Source organism: Mixophyes fleayi, chromosome 5, assembly GCF_038048845.1.
Source record: "Mixophyes fleayi isolate aMixFle1 chromosome 5, aMixFle1.hap1, whole genome shotgun sequence".
Lineage (NCBI taxonomy): Eukaryota > Metazoa > Chordata > Amphibia > Anura > Limnodynastidae > Mixophyes > Mixophyes fleayi.
The window spans coordinates 51,747,516-51,767,627 of NC_134406.1; the positions used below are offsets into that span (position 1 = coordinate 51,747,516).

At 40.0% G+C, this 20,112-nt stretch overlaps 1 protein-coding gene across 2 annotated transcripts in view; it reads left to right on the forward strand.

The window, feature by feature from the left end:
• The window catches only part of PLCD1 (phospholipase C delta 1), a 71,716-nt gene that overhangs the window by 22,788 nt on the left and 28,816 nt on the right, over nucleotides 1-20,112 (forward strand). For both annotated transcript variants that reach the window (XM_075212190.1, XM_075212189.1), the window contains exon 2: nucleotides 15,467-15,631. In XM_075212190.1, coding sequence (XP_075068291.1) covers nucleotides 15,467-15,631 — 165 coding nt within the window. The remainder of the gene's footprint in view (nucleotides 1-15,466; nucleotides 15,632-20,112) is intronic.

The following is a 20,112-nucleotide window of genomic DNA, read 5'->3' on the forward strand; positions in this document are numbered from 1 at the left end:
AGCTCTCAGCATGTCATGTTAGGCAGAGGGGAGGAGGGGGGGAGAAGGATGTCACAGTGCAGGTAGCTCTTAGAGGGGGGTTCTAAAACGATATTGCTCGCTATATCATCTGACTGTGGTTGTCATGGTAGTCCAGAATCATAATTCATCATCATTAATAGCAGGCTGAAGGAAAAAAAATTATAAATACCAACTTTCTTCTTATAACTTGCAGTTCACAAATAATAGCAACTGCATTTATTCAATTTATTTTATGATTCTTCCTCTTTTAATCATAAAGTCATGTGACACATATATACCCCATTCATACTGCACCAAAAACCCGTGTTTTTGCAGAGCCACGCTGAAAAACCCGGATCTTGGTGCAGTATGAATAGTCCAACCACAAAATCCCGGGTCTAAAATCCCGGGACCTAGACCCGGGATTTTGCGAGGGGTAATTCCCGTGTTGGACCCCGCTCGCCTGCAGTATGAATGGTGCAACCCGTGTAATTCCCGGGTCTCACCATTCATACTGTAAAAAAATAATAATTGGGAAGTAAAAAAAAAAGATTTTAATTACTAAAAAATACAAAACAAATGTTTACTTAACTTATTTTCAGCCAGCGGTGTCTCTGGTGCGTTGCCGGCTGTCAGGGGGACCTCTGGGTACTAAAATGACGTCATTTCTAATGGACTAGATATGACGTCATTTTAGTACCCAGAGGTCCCTCTGACAGCCGGCAACGCACCGGAGACACCGCTGGCCGAAAATAAGTTAAGTAAACATTTGTTTTGTATTTTTTAGTAATTAAAATCTTTTTTTTTCACTTTTTTTTTTTCTAAAACCCGGGTCAGGCAGGTGCAGTATGAACCCGCCCGACCCGGGAATCTTCTTATCTATACTGCCCTGTGCCCCGGCAATATCCCGGGTTAACAAGCCGGGATATTGCCGGGGCGGCAGTATGAAAGTGGTATTAGTGGTATCGTGATACACAAAGCTGCCCAGACAGGGATATTATATAATCTATTGCACCATTGTGAAAAAATAGGTCTTCAATTGTGTGTTTGTGTCAATGTTTCTGGCTGTGATGATGATATATTGTCATCTTAAGTGCTCAAACGCGAAATATTGTTAATTTCGGTTTTGAAAATAATTAAAATCAAGATATTTGAAATGCCTTTTCATTTGTAAAAACAAAACCAAAACCCCATTAGCTCAATGCTAGAGATGTCTGCCAATGGCAGAAAACAGCTTTATTCCCTCTTTAAAAGCCGAAGTGGAGATTATTTAATGGATGTATGTAGAAAATCGTCCATGTGCTTAGAGAAAACTGAGGTACATTTTGTGCAGTTTCTCTTTGCTCAACATCCTTATCGCATTCAGCTAAAAAAAAGCATCAAGTAGTAGTGAAAATATAATAATTAGTAGTAAACCTTAAACCCATTGCCTAGAATGAGGTTATAAATATATTGCACTTAATTTTTTACTTCAGATTACTGACACTTTTACCCTTCAAATGTTGAATAAAGATGATAATATATGTTTATAAATTACCTTAAATATAGGGGGGGTGCATTGTTTATGTATGGTGAATGTCATCCGTTTCAGACACTGGCTTAAACACTAGTGTACAAACCATAAAACATGGGATGTCTGGATTAAATCTGTTAGACATGACCCATGTAAGGAAAAGTATTGTTATGTCCCCTGCGTGTGACGATTGCTGGGATAAGTTGATGACTTGTTTCTGCTGCTGCTTTTAGCCAGACACACATGTAAGATGCACGCTGCATAAGAGACTGCTGCCCATAGTAATATGGTTTCCCCTGAGGTAAATACTGAGATTAAACCATTAGTTATTCCCTTTATGCATGGAGATTAGCAGGAAACGGCCTTGCAGATATGCTCCTCGGAAGTGATAGTTTTGAATAGTGAGATGGTTGTGAGTGAAAACTACAGAATATATGCATATAATTACCATAATATTCCATGTAAGTGATAATTGAACCCACAGCAGAAGTCTGTGAATTAAATCCACCAAAACAGAAAAAAATGTATATTACAGTATAATTGGGGCCCGTATTATAATTGATTCATTCCTCTAACAACTCTCCTCCTCCCCCAGTTTTCACCCAATCACAATCTGCATTTGACCACAAACAAGTCAGTCCTTGGACATTTGAGTGACAGGATCCACTCTGGTGCACAGATCTGGGTGAGCGATTGGATCACTGGGGGCCTGTTCGTGTGGAGACATAAAGCTGAACAAACATTTCAGCATCTGTCATTTGTCAATGAACTTAGATGCACAATTGTATTTGGTCTCATTGATTTTGATCAGATCATTGTCTGGCATTGGAGTACTTGCTGATAATGCTGCATTACAGGCCACATAAATGTTCTTACCCAATTTTATTAACAAGGAACCACAGAAATGCAATCTTTTTTTACCTACACTGATCTTTTATTATGTAATTAGATATAATGTTGGGGTTATCATGTGAGGGTCACTTATAAATGGATGCCTGGTTACTAATCTGTGTACCTTATGTTGTGCAGCTGTCTGCACAAGTGTGTTTGTGTTGGAGTTCTTTGGATAAGTGGCTGTTCTTTCATTTGGAGCAACTTGCTTAAAGTAAACTTAATTATATTTAAAAATGACTCCTGCCATTCTCCATCCGGCCCCTCACATTTCGTGCCCAATTAATTTGTTCAGTAGTGAAAACCGCCCTGTAACTTTCGGCAGAGGTCATTGGTGACCATGACTGTGTACGTGAATTTCTCACCACGTGGCAGCTATTATTTACTACTCCTTATGGTTACAGAACTTTCTGGATAATTCGATTTAGGATAAAAAAAAATTCTGTATATTGTTTGTTTTTATCATCTTTGAAGTATTATTTGACACTGTTGTGTGTTTCCATTCCCCTAAGAGTGCACAAACTTTATGCTCCGAGATTTGGTATCTTCTGGCAGTGCAAAACTCTGGCGCTACACAATTTAGTGAACGCTTTCCAGTTTTCCCTATCTCTCTCCTATTATAGCTTGTTTTAATATCTTTCTATGGTGATTTTTTTTTTTTTTTTATCCAATTTAGAATTGCTTACCAATTCAAAGTATAGCCCTTTCTCACATATGTGTGTAATAGTGCACAGCCCAATATAGTGGGTGGGAAAACAGCTGTGTGAGATTACCAGAAGGGGTAAATGACTTTTGCTCTAAACTGTGTTGCTCTGTCTGTTCTTACATGACCCCAAACATCAACACATGATATATAACAACCTTACTTCTGATTGCAGCAAGGGTATCCAGTAGGATTGCCAGCTTATCTTTTTAATAGTATGGTTTACATAGATTCTTTGAATAGCTAGTTGGAACCAATCAGGTGAGACAATTACCTTTAGCTCCACCCAAAACTTTAAATTTAGTTTGAGCTGAAATCGATATACATGGGACTATTTACATAGGGTGCCGCGGTCCGCGATGACTCTAACACACAACATTGTTGTGATAAGGTTCTTTCTTAACATGTTATTTAATTACACAGTACATTGTGTACCATGTAGTTGGCAAAAAAAACAACATAGTAACAAATTCTCTTTTGGTCACTGTCTTCTTTGAGTCTACGTTTCATCACCTCACCTGCTCCCATTCGGCCAACCATAGAACCTGTGTAAGGTCTATGTATCTCTAGCATCCGGGTATGGCAGAAAACTAATATGAAATGTTCTAACATCCACACTGGATTGTTCTTTTTCGTGGAAGGGAATTTAGTTGGTTGCTGAAAATTTATTTCAACACTGGTTCTAGTCCTTGGAGGATAAACCAGTTTTCAATCTAAACCCAAGAGATTAATTAATTTTCGATGCCTTATCTTTGGTGGTGTGCAGTACATTACTGTCTATGAAAAGATTGGTCAGAGATTTAAAGGGAACCATTCAGTTGTGGATACTTTGATGCTTACATAACGTAAGACCACATACCGTACTGTTTGAATTAAGCATTTTAAATAAGATTATTAATGCATATAAACTGATCGGACACTGGAAATCCTTGTTCCTAATCTTACCATACTGATTAATGTTTTATTTGTTTTCTATTGTGGTGGAGCTTTCCAATTTCCGTGCATTATCCACGTTTCAGCACATTAGAAACTATACCCCCCCCCAAAAAATATCAAAAACATTTTGCATGTGTACATGTTTTACATGTGTGTTCACTATTCACTAAATGCATGTCAAACACCTGTGGGCATGTGGTTTAAGGAGTTTTGCACATATAGGTACAAGTATCCGAATCCTGGTTTCCTAGAATATTTGAATAGTGCATAGAAATCTATTGTGATCTACAAATCCGTATGCTCCCATTTAAATCTTATATTTGTGAATTGTCACCTTGTTTTATAATCTATGTATGTATGTGTCGGGAATTACCTTTATCTATATATTGCAGGTATTCTAATGTGACTAGTATATATCTCAATCTTTTAATCCAGGCTTCCATGTGTGAAGAGAACAATTACTACAAAACATTTTAGACTGGAGTTATGTTATGAGAGTGTCCCTTGCAGCTTACGGGTTAACATGGGTATTGTCACATAATGGGGGTTGAGTAAAAAAGCTAAAATTGTGTGTGTTTTCTTAATTTAATAGTACCAGGATTTGATTGGCTAAATACATAGTGAAAATACAGTTTTGTAATACATTGTGAAAAACAAGCAAGAAAATGGTACTTACAATTTTACTTCTCAGTATACTGTTTTACTATAATGTACATACTCTTTTTTTTTTTTTTTTTGCGTTTGTAGAGGTGTATTATGTTAACACTCTTAGTACATTGCTAATTATGAAGAGCATCAGCTAATCAACACTTGTACAGTTTTTATTTAAAATGTGCTTTAGCAGCGCTAGTTAAAAGCATATACAATACCTTTGTACTTTGTCCAGCTTCAAAGTCCCCTGGCAGCATAGTGTAGTGTTGTACTTAATTGTATCTTAGTGCGTGTTTATCCTTCTGGACGCTGCAGGCAAAGTCATTATTGCTGCAAATGTTTGTTACAAAGTGTGTCCATGTCCATGCACGTAATTTTGTGGACAATTGGTGTCAAAGCACAGTTATAAAGCTTTGAGAATGTGTGTTACACACTGCATTAAATTTGATTGGTTTAGAGGCTTTAAAAGGGGTTTCTGCCTTCGCCAAACAAATCCCTTACATCCAGCACTTTACACAATAATGGTACATTCACACTATTCAGGTGTTCCCACCTTTTGGCGCTGTTCAGTTCTCGCTGGAGGAGAGCTCAGACACTGCGGTTGTAGAAGTCATAGATCATCTGTGCAGCATAGTCTGCCACAGAGGGAGTTGGGAAGTGCAGAAGACATCCTGGCTATAGGTGTGTGTGCTGGGACCTTGTTAAATAGAACGGATGTTGGAGATACAAGGGTACCCTCACCAAAGTAATCTAAACTTTTAGTTTTGGGTGGAGAAGAGAGAATTAAAATGGAAGTGTACTTTACAGGCGCCGTTTGCGGAATACGCCGGGGTCCCTGATGGGATGTAACAGTCCCACACTGTACTGCTCGGTACACTGCTCCTACCCTGTGACCTGTCCATTGTCTCTCTCTGTAACAATGTTTTGGGTGGAGTTGTTCTTTAACCTGCAATGTAAAATGATGTTTAGGAATCCTCAGACTTCATACTCCATATTGATGTTTTAAAAAGTCATAATGGTTCCTCTTGGATCTCTTTCAAACTAACAATGGATCTAGTCACTTCTTCACTTCTCTCTCATCTCTCTCATCTCTCTCTCCTTTCCTCCTCCATGTATTCTCTCTCTTTCTTCCTCTTTCTTTAAAACCTTAGGTCATCTGTTACTACTAAAAATGTTAGGTTGGTTGACTTAGTGTCTTCATATGTCTCATGCTGGTGGTTGATATTGTTTCTACCTGTATACTTATGTTATCAGTATGCACTGTAAATTGTCCTATGCTGTTATCATGACCTTGCAAAAATAAAACGTTTTTTTTAAAAAAAAGTCATAATGGAGATGATTGGGGTCGCGGTTCCTGGCTAACAGAGTTCAAAGCTGAAAGCTGTTTATACAGTGTGATAGGTGGCTTAGGGCATATTTTTGATGAAATGGTTGTGTCTGGTACAGATCAGGGCCGGGGCTTATTTTGCCTCAGTTTTGGGAGGCGTGCTGTTTTATTTGTGAATTGATTTAGGTTATATTGCATCTACTACTATTAAAAATAGGGGACTGCCATTGGAGTCACTGACTCCTAAAGGTTTTTCATGGTTAGGAAAAAACATAATTGTGTAAAGTAAGTTAAAGCAGCAGAGCATTGCCAAGTAGGGCACTACCAGGCCTTCCCTCACTGGAGCTTGAGGGTTGCCCTGTGCAGCTGCAGAGGGGGTTCTTCGCATTGTCCAATAACCAGCTGCAATCATGGAGGTTACTTCTTCCTATTACTCTTACTCTCACCCCCTCTACAGACAGTCTAAAGTGGTAAATGAAAGAGATTTATGGGTGATATAGTACCTGGAATGGAGGAGCCGGGGCCCCTGTTTCGGCACGCCATTCCCCCGCGCTCCACTAAGCAGAAGCGCTGGGCCAGTGACAACTTTCCAAGTAACTGGGAATGTTGCTTTAAGAATACACAAAAGCAAGATGCAAACACATCTGTTCTAGAACTCCCTGAGACCTTCGTTAAAAGTCCACATGTTTGATATCTCCGCCCTCAGGAGAACAAGACAGATATGTTACAGGGCAGTTTTCTGGGATTGCTCTGAACATGTAAAAAGAACTATGGGGAGGGACAGTTTTAGTTTTTTGTGAATGTTGTAAAATAAAAAGCTATTTCAGTGTGTTACCAATATAAATGCTTATATATCCCAAATAAGAAAATATGAGATTTGCTTGGGTCGTAATGTGGAATTAAAAAGTAATTACTGCTGCAAAATTCTACATAGCTAATTAGTGGAAGGTTCCTTGCCCCCCCTCCTCTCCAGCATGTAAAGTTTGGTCCATCGCCTCTATGGAGCGAATTACTTATCTTCTACAGGGATAAGCGGATAAATATGATCCCATCTGAGAACATTGGTTCACTATATTACCTCCCCCACTCCTCCTACTCCGTAATGACTCCTTGTTGTCCATCAACTTGACCCTTCACCTGATATTGATGTTGGGGATAACACAATATCTGTCTAATGATACCCTTGGATTGTCTCTTTCACGCGTTGGTTTTATACCATAACAGGCGCTCTGCTCCCAATTTACCCCCTACCCCTTTCCCCATCCCTTCCTTCCCATTTTTAGATTTGAATCTTCAAATAACATGCTGGTGATGTTCTGTTCTTTAGTGTTAATCCTATCTATTAACATACTGTTATTATACTGGTGACCATTCTTTTCTATGTACATGTTGTCATTTTAAATAAACAGTTTAAAAAAAAAAAAGTAGTTCCTGTGGCAATAAGTGAAACCTTATACAAGTCACAGTATTATAGTCAATGCAGTCTGTGTCTGAAATGACAAAACTTCACCTGTTTATTTACTCCTATGTAGAAATCATCAGACCTTTACCTTGATAACCTCGGCTGTTTTTATTTTTTTTATATTTATGCTGACTAACTGTTGTTAAAACTTTGCAAACTTATTAATGTTTTACAACGTCGTTGGACAGTTCTGATCTAGCCGCGATAGACGCCCTTTTGTTGTCTTAGTGCTCAACAAGAGTATTGCTCACGGCAATCTTCCAATAAGACCTTCACATGAATTGTATGCGCTAGGTTCAATTTACTGTTCACCTTTTTTTAGGGCATCATATTTCTTATAAGAAAGTTTTACTGAAATAAAATTGATTACGCGTCAGTTACTGTTGGGGCATGTTAAAATGTACTGTATGTAGAAGTATATACTCTTAGATCAGATTAAGACCTACAAGCCAGTATAGGCAAATTTTATTTTGTTATTGCTTGAAGGTTTATTTCTAGTATATTTGTTCCTTTTCACAATTAAACTAATTAAATCCCTCATTTCTTCTCGGTCCTCTAATCCTCGCCGCCTCTTTGCAACTTTCAACTCCCTCCTTTCTCCCCCCCCTCCTCCTGTCCCACTTTCCCTCTCCGCCGCTGACTTCGCCACTTTTTTCTCTTCCAAAATTTGAGGCCATCAGACTTAACACCTCCTTTTCCACCCCCTCTCCCCCTGCCCTTATTGCTGCACCCCCATCCAACGCGCAACTCTGGTGCTCCTTCCACCCCACATCTGGCGATGAAGTTCGCTCCTTTATTCTTTCCTCTTCACCTGTCCACTTGATGCCATCCCCTCTTACCTCCTTCGCTCTCTCTCTCTCCCACTGCCTGCTCCTACCTTGCACACCTATTCAACCCATCACTCGCATCAGGTGTTGTACCCTCCTCATTCAAACACGCTCTCATCTTTCTTATCCTCAAAAAACCCAATCTTGACCCCACCTCCCTCGACAACTATCGCCCCATCTCACTTCTCCCCTACGCCTCCAAATTACTTGAGCGGATAGTCTGCTGTCGTCTCGCCAATTACCTCTCAGACAATTCCCTCCTTGACCCTCTCCAATCTGGCTACCGCCCCCTCCACTCTACCGAAGCCGCCCTGGCCAAAGTTACCAACGACCTCCTCTCAGCCAAATCCAGGGGTCACTTCTCCATACTCATCCTCCTTGACCTCTCTGCGGCTTTTGACACAGTGGATCACCTTCTCCTTCTGCAAACTTTTCTCTCTCTCTCTGCCTCTCTCCACATCTGGCTCTGCCTCCACCACCTCCCCTCTCCCAGTAGGAGTCCCCCAGGGCTCTGTTCTCGGGCCCCACCTATTCTCGCTCTACACTTCCTCCCTCGGGACTCATCTCCTCCTACGGTCTTCAGTATCACCTCTATGCTGATGACATTCAGCTCTACATATCTTCTCCTGATCTCTCTCCCACTCTCCTCTCTCGTGTATCTGACTGCCTCTCTGCCATTTCCTCCTGTATGTCCTCGCGCTTTCTGAAAATTAATATCTCAAAGACTGAACTCATTGTCTTCCCTCCCCCCAGGCTCCCCTTCCACCACAACCTCTCTATAGTTGTTAATAACACAACCATCTCCTTCGTCCCCCACGTCCAATCTCTTGCCCAAACCTGCCGCTTCCAGCTGCGCAACATCGCCCGCATCCGGCCCCTCCTCTCTCAGGATGCCACCAAAACCATCATCCATGCTCTCATCTTTTCCCGCCTCGACTACTGTAACCTTCTCACTTACCTCCCACCCCCCCCCCCTCCCCTTCATTCTGTTCTCAATGCGGTTGCCCGATGCATCTTTCTCTCACGCCGCTCCTCCTCCGCCTCTCATCTCTGTCTTGCCTTACACTGGCTCCCCATCCACTACAGGATCCTTTTCAAACTCACCACCACTTACAAAGCTCTCTCCCAGTCTACTGCCCCTTATATCTCTAACCTCCTCACCATTCACACCCCTGCCCGCTCCCTGCGCTTGGCCAATGACCGTCGCCTCCCCTCCACTCTGATCACCTCTTCCCACTCCAGAATCCAAGACTTCTCCCGAGCTGCTCCCCTTCACTGGAACGACCTCCCTCGCTCCATTCGTCTCTCACCCAGTCTGTGCTCCTTCAAACAGGCACTTAAAACTCACCAGTTCCTCAAAGCCTACCAACAATCCACTTAACCCTAACCTTGTTGCTCCTTCGCTAACATCCTTCTCTCGTTCTCCCCTAGCCCCGCCTTTCTCTCCATTACTTTAATGGCTCCCTCTTGTTGCTGTTTGTTCACCCTGCCTTAGGATGAGAGCTAGTATGAGCAGGGCCCCTCTCCCCTCCTGTCTCCATACCTGTTCTTCTGCTCCATCTTTGCCCATATGTCTGCCCAGAGTTTCTGAAGTACTGGTACTTTGTGTTTATTGCTCTGTACTATGTCACCCTGTATGGTCTTCTGTTTGTACTATGTACAGCGCTGCGGAAACCTTGTGGCGCCTAACATATAGATGATGATGATGATATTAATTATTATTATTATTATTATTATTATTATTATTATCTACTATGTTTTAATTAGAATACAACACGAAAATCCCAACCCGTTCCAAACCCCAGATTTTGTAAAAATATATAGGGTACACAATAAAGTAATTAAAAAGTTTCCTGTATCCCTATTACATTATACGTCTCGTGATTCTCCAGATTGTTTCTGATCTAGTTGACTATTTATCTAAACATGTTATAATGACTTGATACTGTTTGTTCCCCTCAATGCCGAAATGACTTCTACGACAAGTTATTACTCACTTCAGACAAACCTTTTATTAGTCTTGGTTCTTCTATACAGTGGTTTTTAACTTTTTTGGGGTCATAGACCCCTTTCTGTTTCTAAGCATGTATATAATTATCATAAATGTATTTTGCCACAGCTAAAGAGACTGTATTTGATCAGTATTGAAAATATTATTTTAATTCTAAAACACAGCAATATTGACATAAATTATGTTTAATGTTGCCCATTAATAAATAATTTTCATATGCTAAAAAAGAGATTATAACATGTGTGACCAATATTCCTTTAGATTATGGCCTTTTTAATTATGTTGTGTTTATAGGCCAGGTTTATTTTCTCTTTTTCAACATTCTAAAAAATATAGGGAGAAACTCAATTCGGTGCATGTTTTGTCCTTTTATTACCATCAGTGGCAGCTGACATGGAAATTTAATGTGGTACAAAAACAAACAACAAAATACTCATTTCAAAAGTCCCTTTAGATAATACCTGTGTATTTTATATAGACTTATTTCAGCTTTGTCAATCTCCCTTCTTGCAGAAGGGAAGCTGCCATGATTGTACCGTGACCAATTTTGCGCTGTATACCGAACAAACCATTGTAGAATATTATAATGGATTTTTTTGCTCTGATTTGTCTCATATTTTTTGTAGCAGATAACGGGTCCATTTATATATTACGTTTGGTAACTTAGTATATGTGGGGTAGACAATGACAAAATATGTTGGTGTGTGGGGATTAACTTCTATGAATGATTTTCTAACGAATGATTTTCTCACAAAAACCCCAGAAGGGAATATAATGCACATCTACAGCAAAATGTTATTAAAGTAATATTTCCACTTTTTTAAATATCATTTTGTATGGCACTCTTTGTGAAATGGAGTACACAAATACGATTAGGGGTAGATTTACTAAAACTTCTAAAAAGGAAAATTGGAGGAGTTGTCCATAGAAACCAATAAGATTCTAGTTATCATTTATCTAGTACATTTAAAAAAAAAAAAAAAAAGCTAGTCTTATTGGCTGCTATAGGCAATATTTACACTTTTCCTGTTTGCTAAATCTACCCCTTTAGTCTTAATAGGTCTACATTTGTGGCAATCATGTCTATTTTTTTTTATTGCTGCAGTATCAGCGATGGCCCGCTGCCCTGACTATAGCCGACTGATATGTGCGGTGTGAGACGACTGGTCAGCTCATGCATGCGCAGTGGAGCAAAAAGTCCAGATTTGTGCTTTTGGTTCCATTTTCTTCTTTTTTTTTTTTAAACAAAAAGTTTAAAAATAGAGCAAATAACACCACTAGTTTCCCCAATTTGTTTGGCAACATAAAAAATAACCCCCCACCAGCTTTACTGCTATGTTGTTTCAGATATTCGCCTCTATTATATTGCTACCCATCTGAGCCAGAGCGTGGCGTGGTCTGAAATGGATAGACTTGGAGTCCTGGTGTTGCAGGGTTTATGGGCCCGGTGTTAGGCATTCCAGCAGGTAACGGGTCCTCTGCTAGAAGATCTCGCCTAATCGCTTCCTTCGGCTGTCGGATCTGGGACCACTGCAAGTTCCATTTTCGAGACCACTTCTCTTCCCTCCTCTGTAACGCTTCTCTGGGACAACCCTGACATCTCCCCTTGGCAATGTCTTTCGCTTTCAGTCTTTGCAGAATGGAGGTATCAGGATGGTTGGAGATGTACTAGGTTCTGGCCAATGCATCCCAATGATGATCTTGAGGGAAAAATGGCTTCCTGTCTGTCAGCCCAATTCGCTTTTCTACAGGTGAGACACTATGTTGAATCCCTTGCTAAGCCTGCTATTACAAGAGAGCTAACTTCATTAGTCTCCTTTGCTTTCAAAATCCTCTTTAAAAGAGTATTATTTCCATTCTATTCAACCTTCTCACCGCCTCCAAGCAGACCACCACTCCTGCACATGATCTTAAGTAGAAGACTGATTTGACAGGCCACCAGATAAGGGCATCTGGGCAGCAATTAGAGGATTTCCACTATTTCCTCCCTTGTGAAAGAAAACATTTATAAAATATATATCCAGTGATATTTGGTTCCTACTAGGCTGAAAAGGATTTACAGACCCACCTCTGACCTGTATTGGTGGGGCTGTGGGGAGTGGGGTCTCGTCCTTCATATCTGGTGGTCCTGCCCAAAAATTTTTCTGTTTTGGCATAATGTGGCCTCTCTAAAGATCTGCACCTGAATACCATCACTGATTAAATGCCCTTGGTCCCTTCTCCTGGGTTCTCCACTAGATTTTCTTGACGAGCATTCCGAGAAATTATTTGTACAGATCCTTAATGTGGCCAGATGCTTGGTGGCCAAGAAATGGGAAAAATCCAGACAATCCCTTTAGTCAACTTCTACATAAGATTTTGTTCCTGGCGTCCATGGAAAAAATATCTGCATATTTGAATAATCTCTCAATTTTTCCCAAATCTGTTGTGATTGGTTTAGCTATAATAACCCCTCTGTTTCCAATACTTCCAGTGCTCTCAGTAGATTGATCTGAACATTGGTTAATATCTATTTTAGTCCCCCCACAAATAGCCCCTTGTCTGCCGGGAGTCCCATACTAGGTCATAGTTATTCCTCCACTTGTCCCCACCCCTCTCTTTTCTTCCCTCCCCATCCTATTAAAATATAAAAGGGTCACAACTCCTGCACATCTCATAGTGGCATCGGTTTAATCTACACCTTGATTTTCCCGGTTAATTTAATATAACCTGCTCACTTCCTTAAATTGTTTTTGTACCATTTCTGGTTGTTACATTTTCTTTGTCTGATTTGTACGTTGTCACTTACTTTGGCCTTCAAGGCTCTTGCATCGCTTGTGTATGCTGTGTGATGGATATTATAAATTAAGTTCTTAAAATAAAATGAATAGATCAAAAATATTAAAAAATTATATTTAATAATCTTAGACATTAAAAAAATGGTTTATTCAAATCAAGAACAGAATAGAACAGGTGGAAGCAGCACATAGCCTGTGGGTCCGGAGAGGGTGCAAACAACCATTGCTACTATTGACAGATGGCATTAGAAGTTGCTTTTTTGTCCTGAACGTGAGAATCTAACCCATCAATTTACTAGGAATCCATGATGTGGCGGAGGCAATTCATTTCTGAACTGAACTGCCGTATTATATACACTTCCTTTTAAAACCCAAAAAATATATTTCATATAATATCTTATTTTCTTTATTCCTATTGATACAACGTCAAGTCCAGGGTGACATGCTGTCATTAGTGTGCTGCAGTATGAAGCTTCATGCTCTAGCTCTCACAATTTAATGACTGTAAATGTGTCACTTGCCTTAGGGTAACTGCAGGAACCAGAATGGCTTTGTACTACAGTTTAGTTTGCAACAAGAGCTGTAGAATAACAGATGCAGATCCTTTCATGTGGAGCAGTAAAGGAGCGCCCAGCTCTAGTCTTATATATTCCTTCATGCTGATTCTATACCTACAGCTGGAAATAAACACTGCTATGGTCCATGTAGTTCCCTGGAGTTCAGTGGATGTCATGACCATGCTAATATAATGAGGGTGTGGTAGTCTGGTCTGCCAGAAGTTTATTGACATTTTAATGAATGTGTTATAGTAACTCTCTCCCTACCGAGGACTCCATGTTTTGCAAGGCAGCATGTCCTCACTGTATATATAATAATCATACATGTATTTTGTCAATAGCAGAGTAGTTTTCACAGTGCTATTCCTTAAAATAAAGCTTCGTGCAAGCCCCATACAACTAAGCTCCCCACAAAGGGCTATAGAGAATACACAAGATCGCCTTTAATGTTTCGGTCAGTAATACAACTGGGAGATATGGAAAATATGTGTTGGCGTTCCCTGAGGATCAGACTTGAGAAACACTGGTATTTTTTATATTTTATATGGAGTCATGAGTTTGATTTCCAAATGTGGAGTTTGTATGTTCTCCCCGTGTTTGCATGGGTTTCCTCCGGGTGCTCCAGTTTCCTCCAACACTCCAAAAACATACTGGTAGGTGATTTGGCTGCTATTCAATTGACCTTGGTTTCCTGTGGTCTGTGTGTGTGTGTTAGGGATTTTAGACTGTAAGCTCCAATGGGCAGGGACTGATGTGAGTGAGTTCTCTGTGCAGCTGCGGAATTAGTGGCGCTATATAAATAGCTGATGATGATGATAAGGAATCTGAAATGAGTCATTAACGTTTATAGAGGAAAGAAGTCACAGGTCATATATGTCAATGGACATTTGCCCACAATTGTACTATTTTATAGACTATATTTTCGTTCACTTTCAGACAACCGTGTTTCCTTTACCACTACTTAGAAAGTCATGTCTGACTAGCAGGTGTTTGCTACAGGGAATATTCCTGTCTGGCATATGCTTCAGAGGACACTATAGTGACTTCTTGTGTTTAGTTCTTCTCCCCCTAGTAAAAGAACAGTAGTAAGGAGTGCAATATAGATATCACATACATATCATTTTCTAAAGGAAAAGTTGACTGCATTTTGTATTGTAGCTATTAATGTCAATATAATGCAGCTCTACTGCACCTCAACTATTGCAGCCCGGATTCATATCTTTTGTTTGTCTGTTATCCAGCAGTGTCATAGTAAAATTAACTTTTTTAAGCAAATATTATAATGTGGAAACACTTTATGCCAGTGGTATACCAGTCACTATACAATAGTTGCTGGTGGGCATTGTAGGTGTCTGACACCCGTCCTACCAGAATTCAAGAAATATTGTTCAACCATTATGGAATAAGGAGAGTAATATCAGTAGTATTCATATATACCATACTTGTGAGTGTACAGTGTATGTATATGTATGTGTGTATGTATGTGTGTACGTACGTGCCGGGGGCACTTTCTTAAGTCTGCATAGTGTGTGTGTGTGTATATATATATATATATATATATATACATACACACATACATACATGCTATGCAGACTTAAAAAAAGTGCCCCCGGCAATTTCTGTTCAATTGTATATTTTTACATTTGAAATCCCCAACTCCAGAATCGTGCATTTGCCCCTTATGCTATTACAGACCTGTTCATACAGATGGCACAGATCAATCTTCGGGTATATTACTTATTTGTTGGTTTTGAACCCCGCTTTATGTTCTTTTTTTTTTTTATTGACATTTAGCTTCTTGCCTGTGTTAGGTTTACAAGATGATGAGGACCTGAAGTTTCTTCTGAATGGAAGCCCCCTGTCAAAGCTGAAGTCTGCGTCATGGAAAAAGTTGAGGTTTTACAAGCTGCAGGAGGACTGTAAGACTGTCTGGCACGACTCGAAGAAGATCCTGAGGTCCCCTGACTCGCAGACATGTAAGTAGATGAAACACTGTCCTTATTGCTCATTGGGATGGTACAGGTTGTCTGTGTATTATATGAATGCCTGAACCACTTTATAATGTGCAGAGTGAAAATTGTTCATATTTCGGTCTGTTTTTGAAAATTATTTGGGACCTTGGTGGGTACTAAAGTTCATGGACAGTGGATAAGATAAAACCGTGGTCCAGTGTAACAATGATGTGTTAATATCTTCTTGTCAGGGCAAAGACTTATCCGTCTACAAAAATCCAAATTCAGCATGACAAAGTCAGTGTCTCTGGTTTGTAACTAAACTAGATAAAGATAACTGGTGATGAAACGTTTTATGCATCCAATTAGAGCAGAACCGCATAAAGGGATAAACATATTGGTGTCTGGTTAAATGGCCATAAGCTTTGAAATGCAATATATTAATTTGCTGATTTGTGACCTTCTCTCCTTCCTATTGTGAATTATTAATTAAAATCTACTCTTACAGATTATACCTATATTAATAAAGCGATATACTGCCGTGCCCCCAGATGTCAGTATGGCAGCGGTGTGATACCCGTATACTTACGCTTGCAGCGGCTATTATGGGGCGATTGTCCTGCTGCTGATAGCAGGATAAATTGCTCTTCTATTGGAGCTTCTAATGTGCCCAGAGCATTGGTCAGTTCTCTCATTACAATCTGTATTGTGTCCTGTGAGACTTCACAATTCTTCTGCCAAGAGAATCCGCTGTTAGCCAATGGGAGGGTGTCTTCCTTACCGTAGGGTTCCAGGTAGTCAGATCCTTGCTGTTCTGATACTTGGGATGAGGGGGATTTGCCAGTAAAAATACTGCTATTGGTTGACATCTCCTTGAACTATTTAAATTGAAAAGACACACACATTTGACCATGAAGCGATAACTTATGTACAGGTGTGTGCATGAATGCACATAGTAACTAACATCACGACTTCAGAACAGGATCTGAGCTGAAGTCCATGACACACACTATTGATTTACTTAATACCTTGAAATATGTATGTTTCAGTGTATAGTTACAATTCAAATAGGGGTTGGAACAAACTGGTTTCGTGCTCATCCAATATGTATTAGATACAGAGAACAGATGTGACCGATTAGCATCAGGACTTTGTTGCTTTTTAACATGAGAACTGGTCTAATGTCTGTCTAACCTAGGCCAGTTCCTCATTCCATACAGTCATTGTTTTTGTTCTAGGTGATTGTGTATCCAATGAACCAAAATATTTAGGTTTTTTTTCCAAATACAAAAACTACTGTTTTTTATATTTCTTACTTTGTTTTTTGTTTTCTTTTTAAGGTGTGTTTGTTTAGGGGCTGAGAGTACTTTTTTGTTATCATTCCTCTCTTAGACGTCAGTATGTAGTTAATTTAGAAAGTAGGTGTGGATGGCTCAGTGTCATGATGTAAGGACGGTATACTGACGGGACCTTTGTGGTGTCTGTAAAAGGTGTCAGTAGTGTTGGATATGGATGTTAAGCCACATACACACTTTAACCTAACCAAGATGTTGGTTTTATTATAGAACTTGTAGCAAATGGAAATGCAGGCACACACAGCTGTTATTTCAGCAGAAGTCTGGCAGTTGAACTGACTTATGCAGGTTGTACATTAAACACTGTTTTATTTATATATATATATATATATATATATATATATATATATATATATATATATATACACACACAGATGGAATAAGCACTTTATATACTATATATATCTGTGCAGAAGTGTTATGGATAGGCTCCTGTTTTTCTCTCTCTATAGGGAGCCTCTGGTCACTTGTATGGGAAGTTTACAGTCACCTATTTTACATATAGGGGCGCAGCTGCTAGTGGTGCGCCTTATCTCCTTGAGGTATTGAAAAGAACGGCGGGGAAGCTGAAAGTCCGGTCCTCACCTGCGCCGTGTGAGCAGCCGGACTGTGCACCACTTCCTGCCGCCACTAGACCACCGAGGATACAGTAGTAGACGGAGCGTAGCGCTCCCTGTCAACACCTGAGGCAGACAGGGTTAGACAATGGAACAAGCAGAATTTCCTGATAGTACAGAGAACAACACATTAGTCTGACTAATGCAAGAAGCTTGTGCTTTTAAAACCATCTCTAAATGAAACACAATGCATGCATCCAACCAGATCGAACAACCTGTAGCCAATGAGATCATCAGAATGTTTGCAGCAGCCCTGATTGTCAGGATATATGTGTACTTTTTGCTATTTTGGGAGTCTGTGATCTGTCCAGTTGTGTAATTATGTCTGTGAGTCAGGGTTGTGTGACGGGGCAGTGTCACTATGAGAGGAGCAACATTAAGTAAAACAGCCACTGACTGAGACTCTTCGTAATACGAGTAGTATACAGAGTAGAGGTATGAGGATCCTATAAAACTGAAAATTGTGGGGTTATACGTGTGTTTATTTGTTCTCCACGCACTATTGAGAAATAGAACCAAAGACTTATTGTATGCTGAAAATGAGTCTTATCTTAGTGGAAACCTGCAGCATATATTTTTCAGTAATAATTTGTTGTCGAAGTTAATTTTTTTCCAGCTGTCTATCTATCTGTGCCAAGCCCGAGTGAGTTGATTGCCATTTTACCAAAACCTTTCCGTATTATGATATATTTTAAATGATGCATAATACAGCCCATATTGCAGACCACTGTAGTGATTTGCATGCATGAAATCCAGGATCACAGAGGCATGAAGGTGCACAGATACACACACTTGTGAGGTTACAGATTTTATTTAAGCAAATTGCTGTGTATTTTTCACTCCAGGAAATTGCCAAAGTCGCCGGAGACCTTGTAGTTATTACAGAATTAGTTTGTGAGATCGAGAGGTAATGGATTACAGCCAAGCAACACTCTGTTGCAGCTGTTGCGTTTGGAAATGTATTTTGCTGTGTAATCCGTTTCACTTTCAGGTGTCAGGGTAGGTGACTCAGCAAGTATACATTTTAGTTTTGGGGCAATATTAAATTACAGCTTAATCTTCTGTGGTTGGCTCTCTGCTCCACAGTTGGTGGTCCTGCCCTAAAATCACTTAATTCTAGGCTTCATCTAGACAGCTGATTATAGAAGCCAGTAAGGTTTCCATATCCAACAACCATTCCTATTGTCCCCTGCCCATTCCCGAACACCAATAGACCAAATGGCAATCTCATTAGGCATTTATTAAACCATGTTAATTGTCAAATTGCTGCAGCCTGAAAGGAACTCTGTCAGTTCAAGCTGCCATTAACAGAGCCTTGCACGTAGAATCCATGGAGTGTATCTCATGCATTCTCAGTAGCGGCTCTGCCTCTGTCCACGCCGTATGGTCTTTCAGGAAGGGGGTTAGTAATTTTTATAAGCTTCATCTAATAATTGTATTATTGCCCATGGAATGTGTTTGGACACCTAAACAACAATTCCATTCACTTACTGTAATGCTCTTTCAGCATCCCACTGCTCTGAATCTTCCTTGGCATCATGCCCAGCTGCCAGCATCCACTGACCTCTATGGAATTGTTTTTCTTGCACCAAACGAAGGGTGTACCAAACATGGAACTCAAAATAATGTTTTTAACAGACTGCTTTTCAGTTCTAAGTCTTCTGCTGGGTACTGCGGTCTGTCCACACCTACGTAACCGGTCATAGAAAATTCCTGTTATCTGCATGTGACCTATTTTGCGAGGCGTCTCACGTTTTTGAAAGTTTTTGTAATTCATTAAAAAACACAGATATCTGCAGTGAGTACACAAACAAAATCCCAGAGGACGGCCATGTGAATGGACAGGTTTCCTGTTATTGTTCAATAGCAGAAATTACAAACCTGCCCTTTTCTGTGACACATTAACAGTTCTGTTAGGTAACCCCTCGTAGTTCTTACACACACTGACATTATTAATGGCTACTTGACTTAATCGCCCTGAGCCTGATTCATTTAGAAGAGTAAAGGGGGGAAAAAGGCGTAACTTTGCACCTTGGCAAAACCAGGTTGTATTAGCGGGGAGGTAAATTTAAAATGTGGGGACAGATTTATAGTTGTGGCAGGGCATGTCCTAGATCAGTGTTGGCTAACCTGTTACACTCCAGGTGTTGTGAAACTACAAGTGTGAAACACCTGGAGTGTCACAGGTTAGCCAACACTGTCCTAGATCAACTTTAAATTTCAGTATAAAAATAAAGCTATTAGTATTTGTGTGCTACATGAAAAAACAGTCCGTATTTAAACTTATGTGCAAAATAATGAACTAATTTGCAACCCTTGCATTGTAACATGGTTTTGTCCAGGAGAAAAATGTACGCTTTTTTTGCCTTACTCTCCTTAATGAATCGGGCCCCCTGACTTTTAAATGTGTGGCTGTCTGTGGTGAAAGCTAGATAGCTGGTACACACTGCAGCCCTTTGTCATTGGTAAAATACAGCAAATTGTATTAAGGTACCATCCAATATGACTGTTAGTTCAGGTGCTGTTAGCGCTT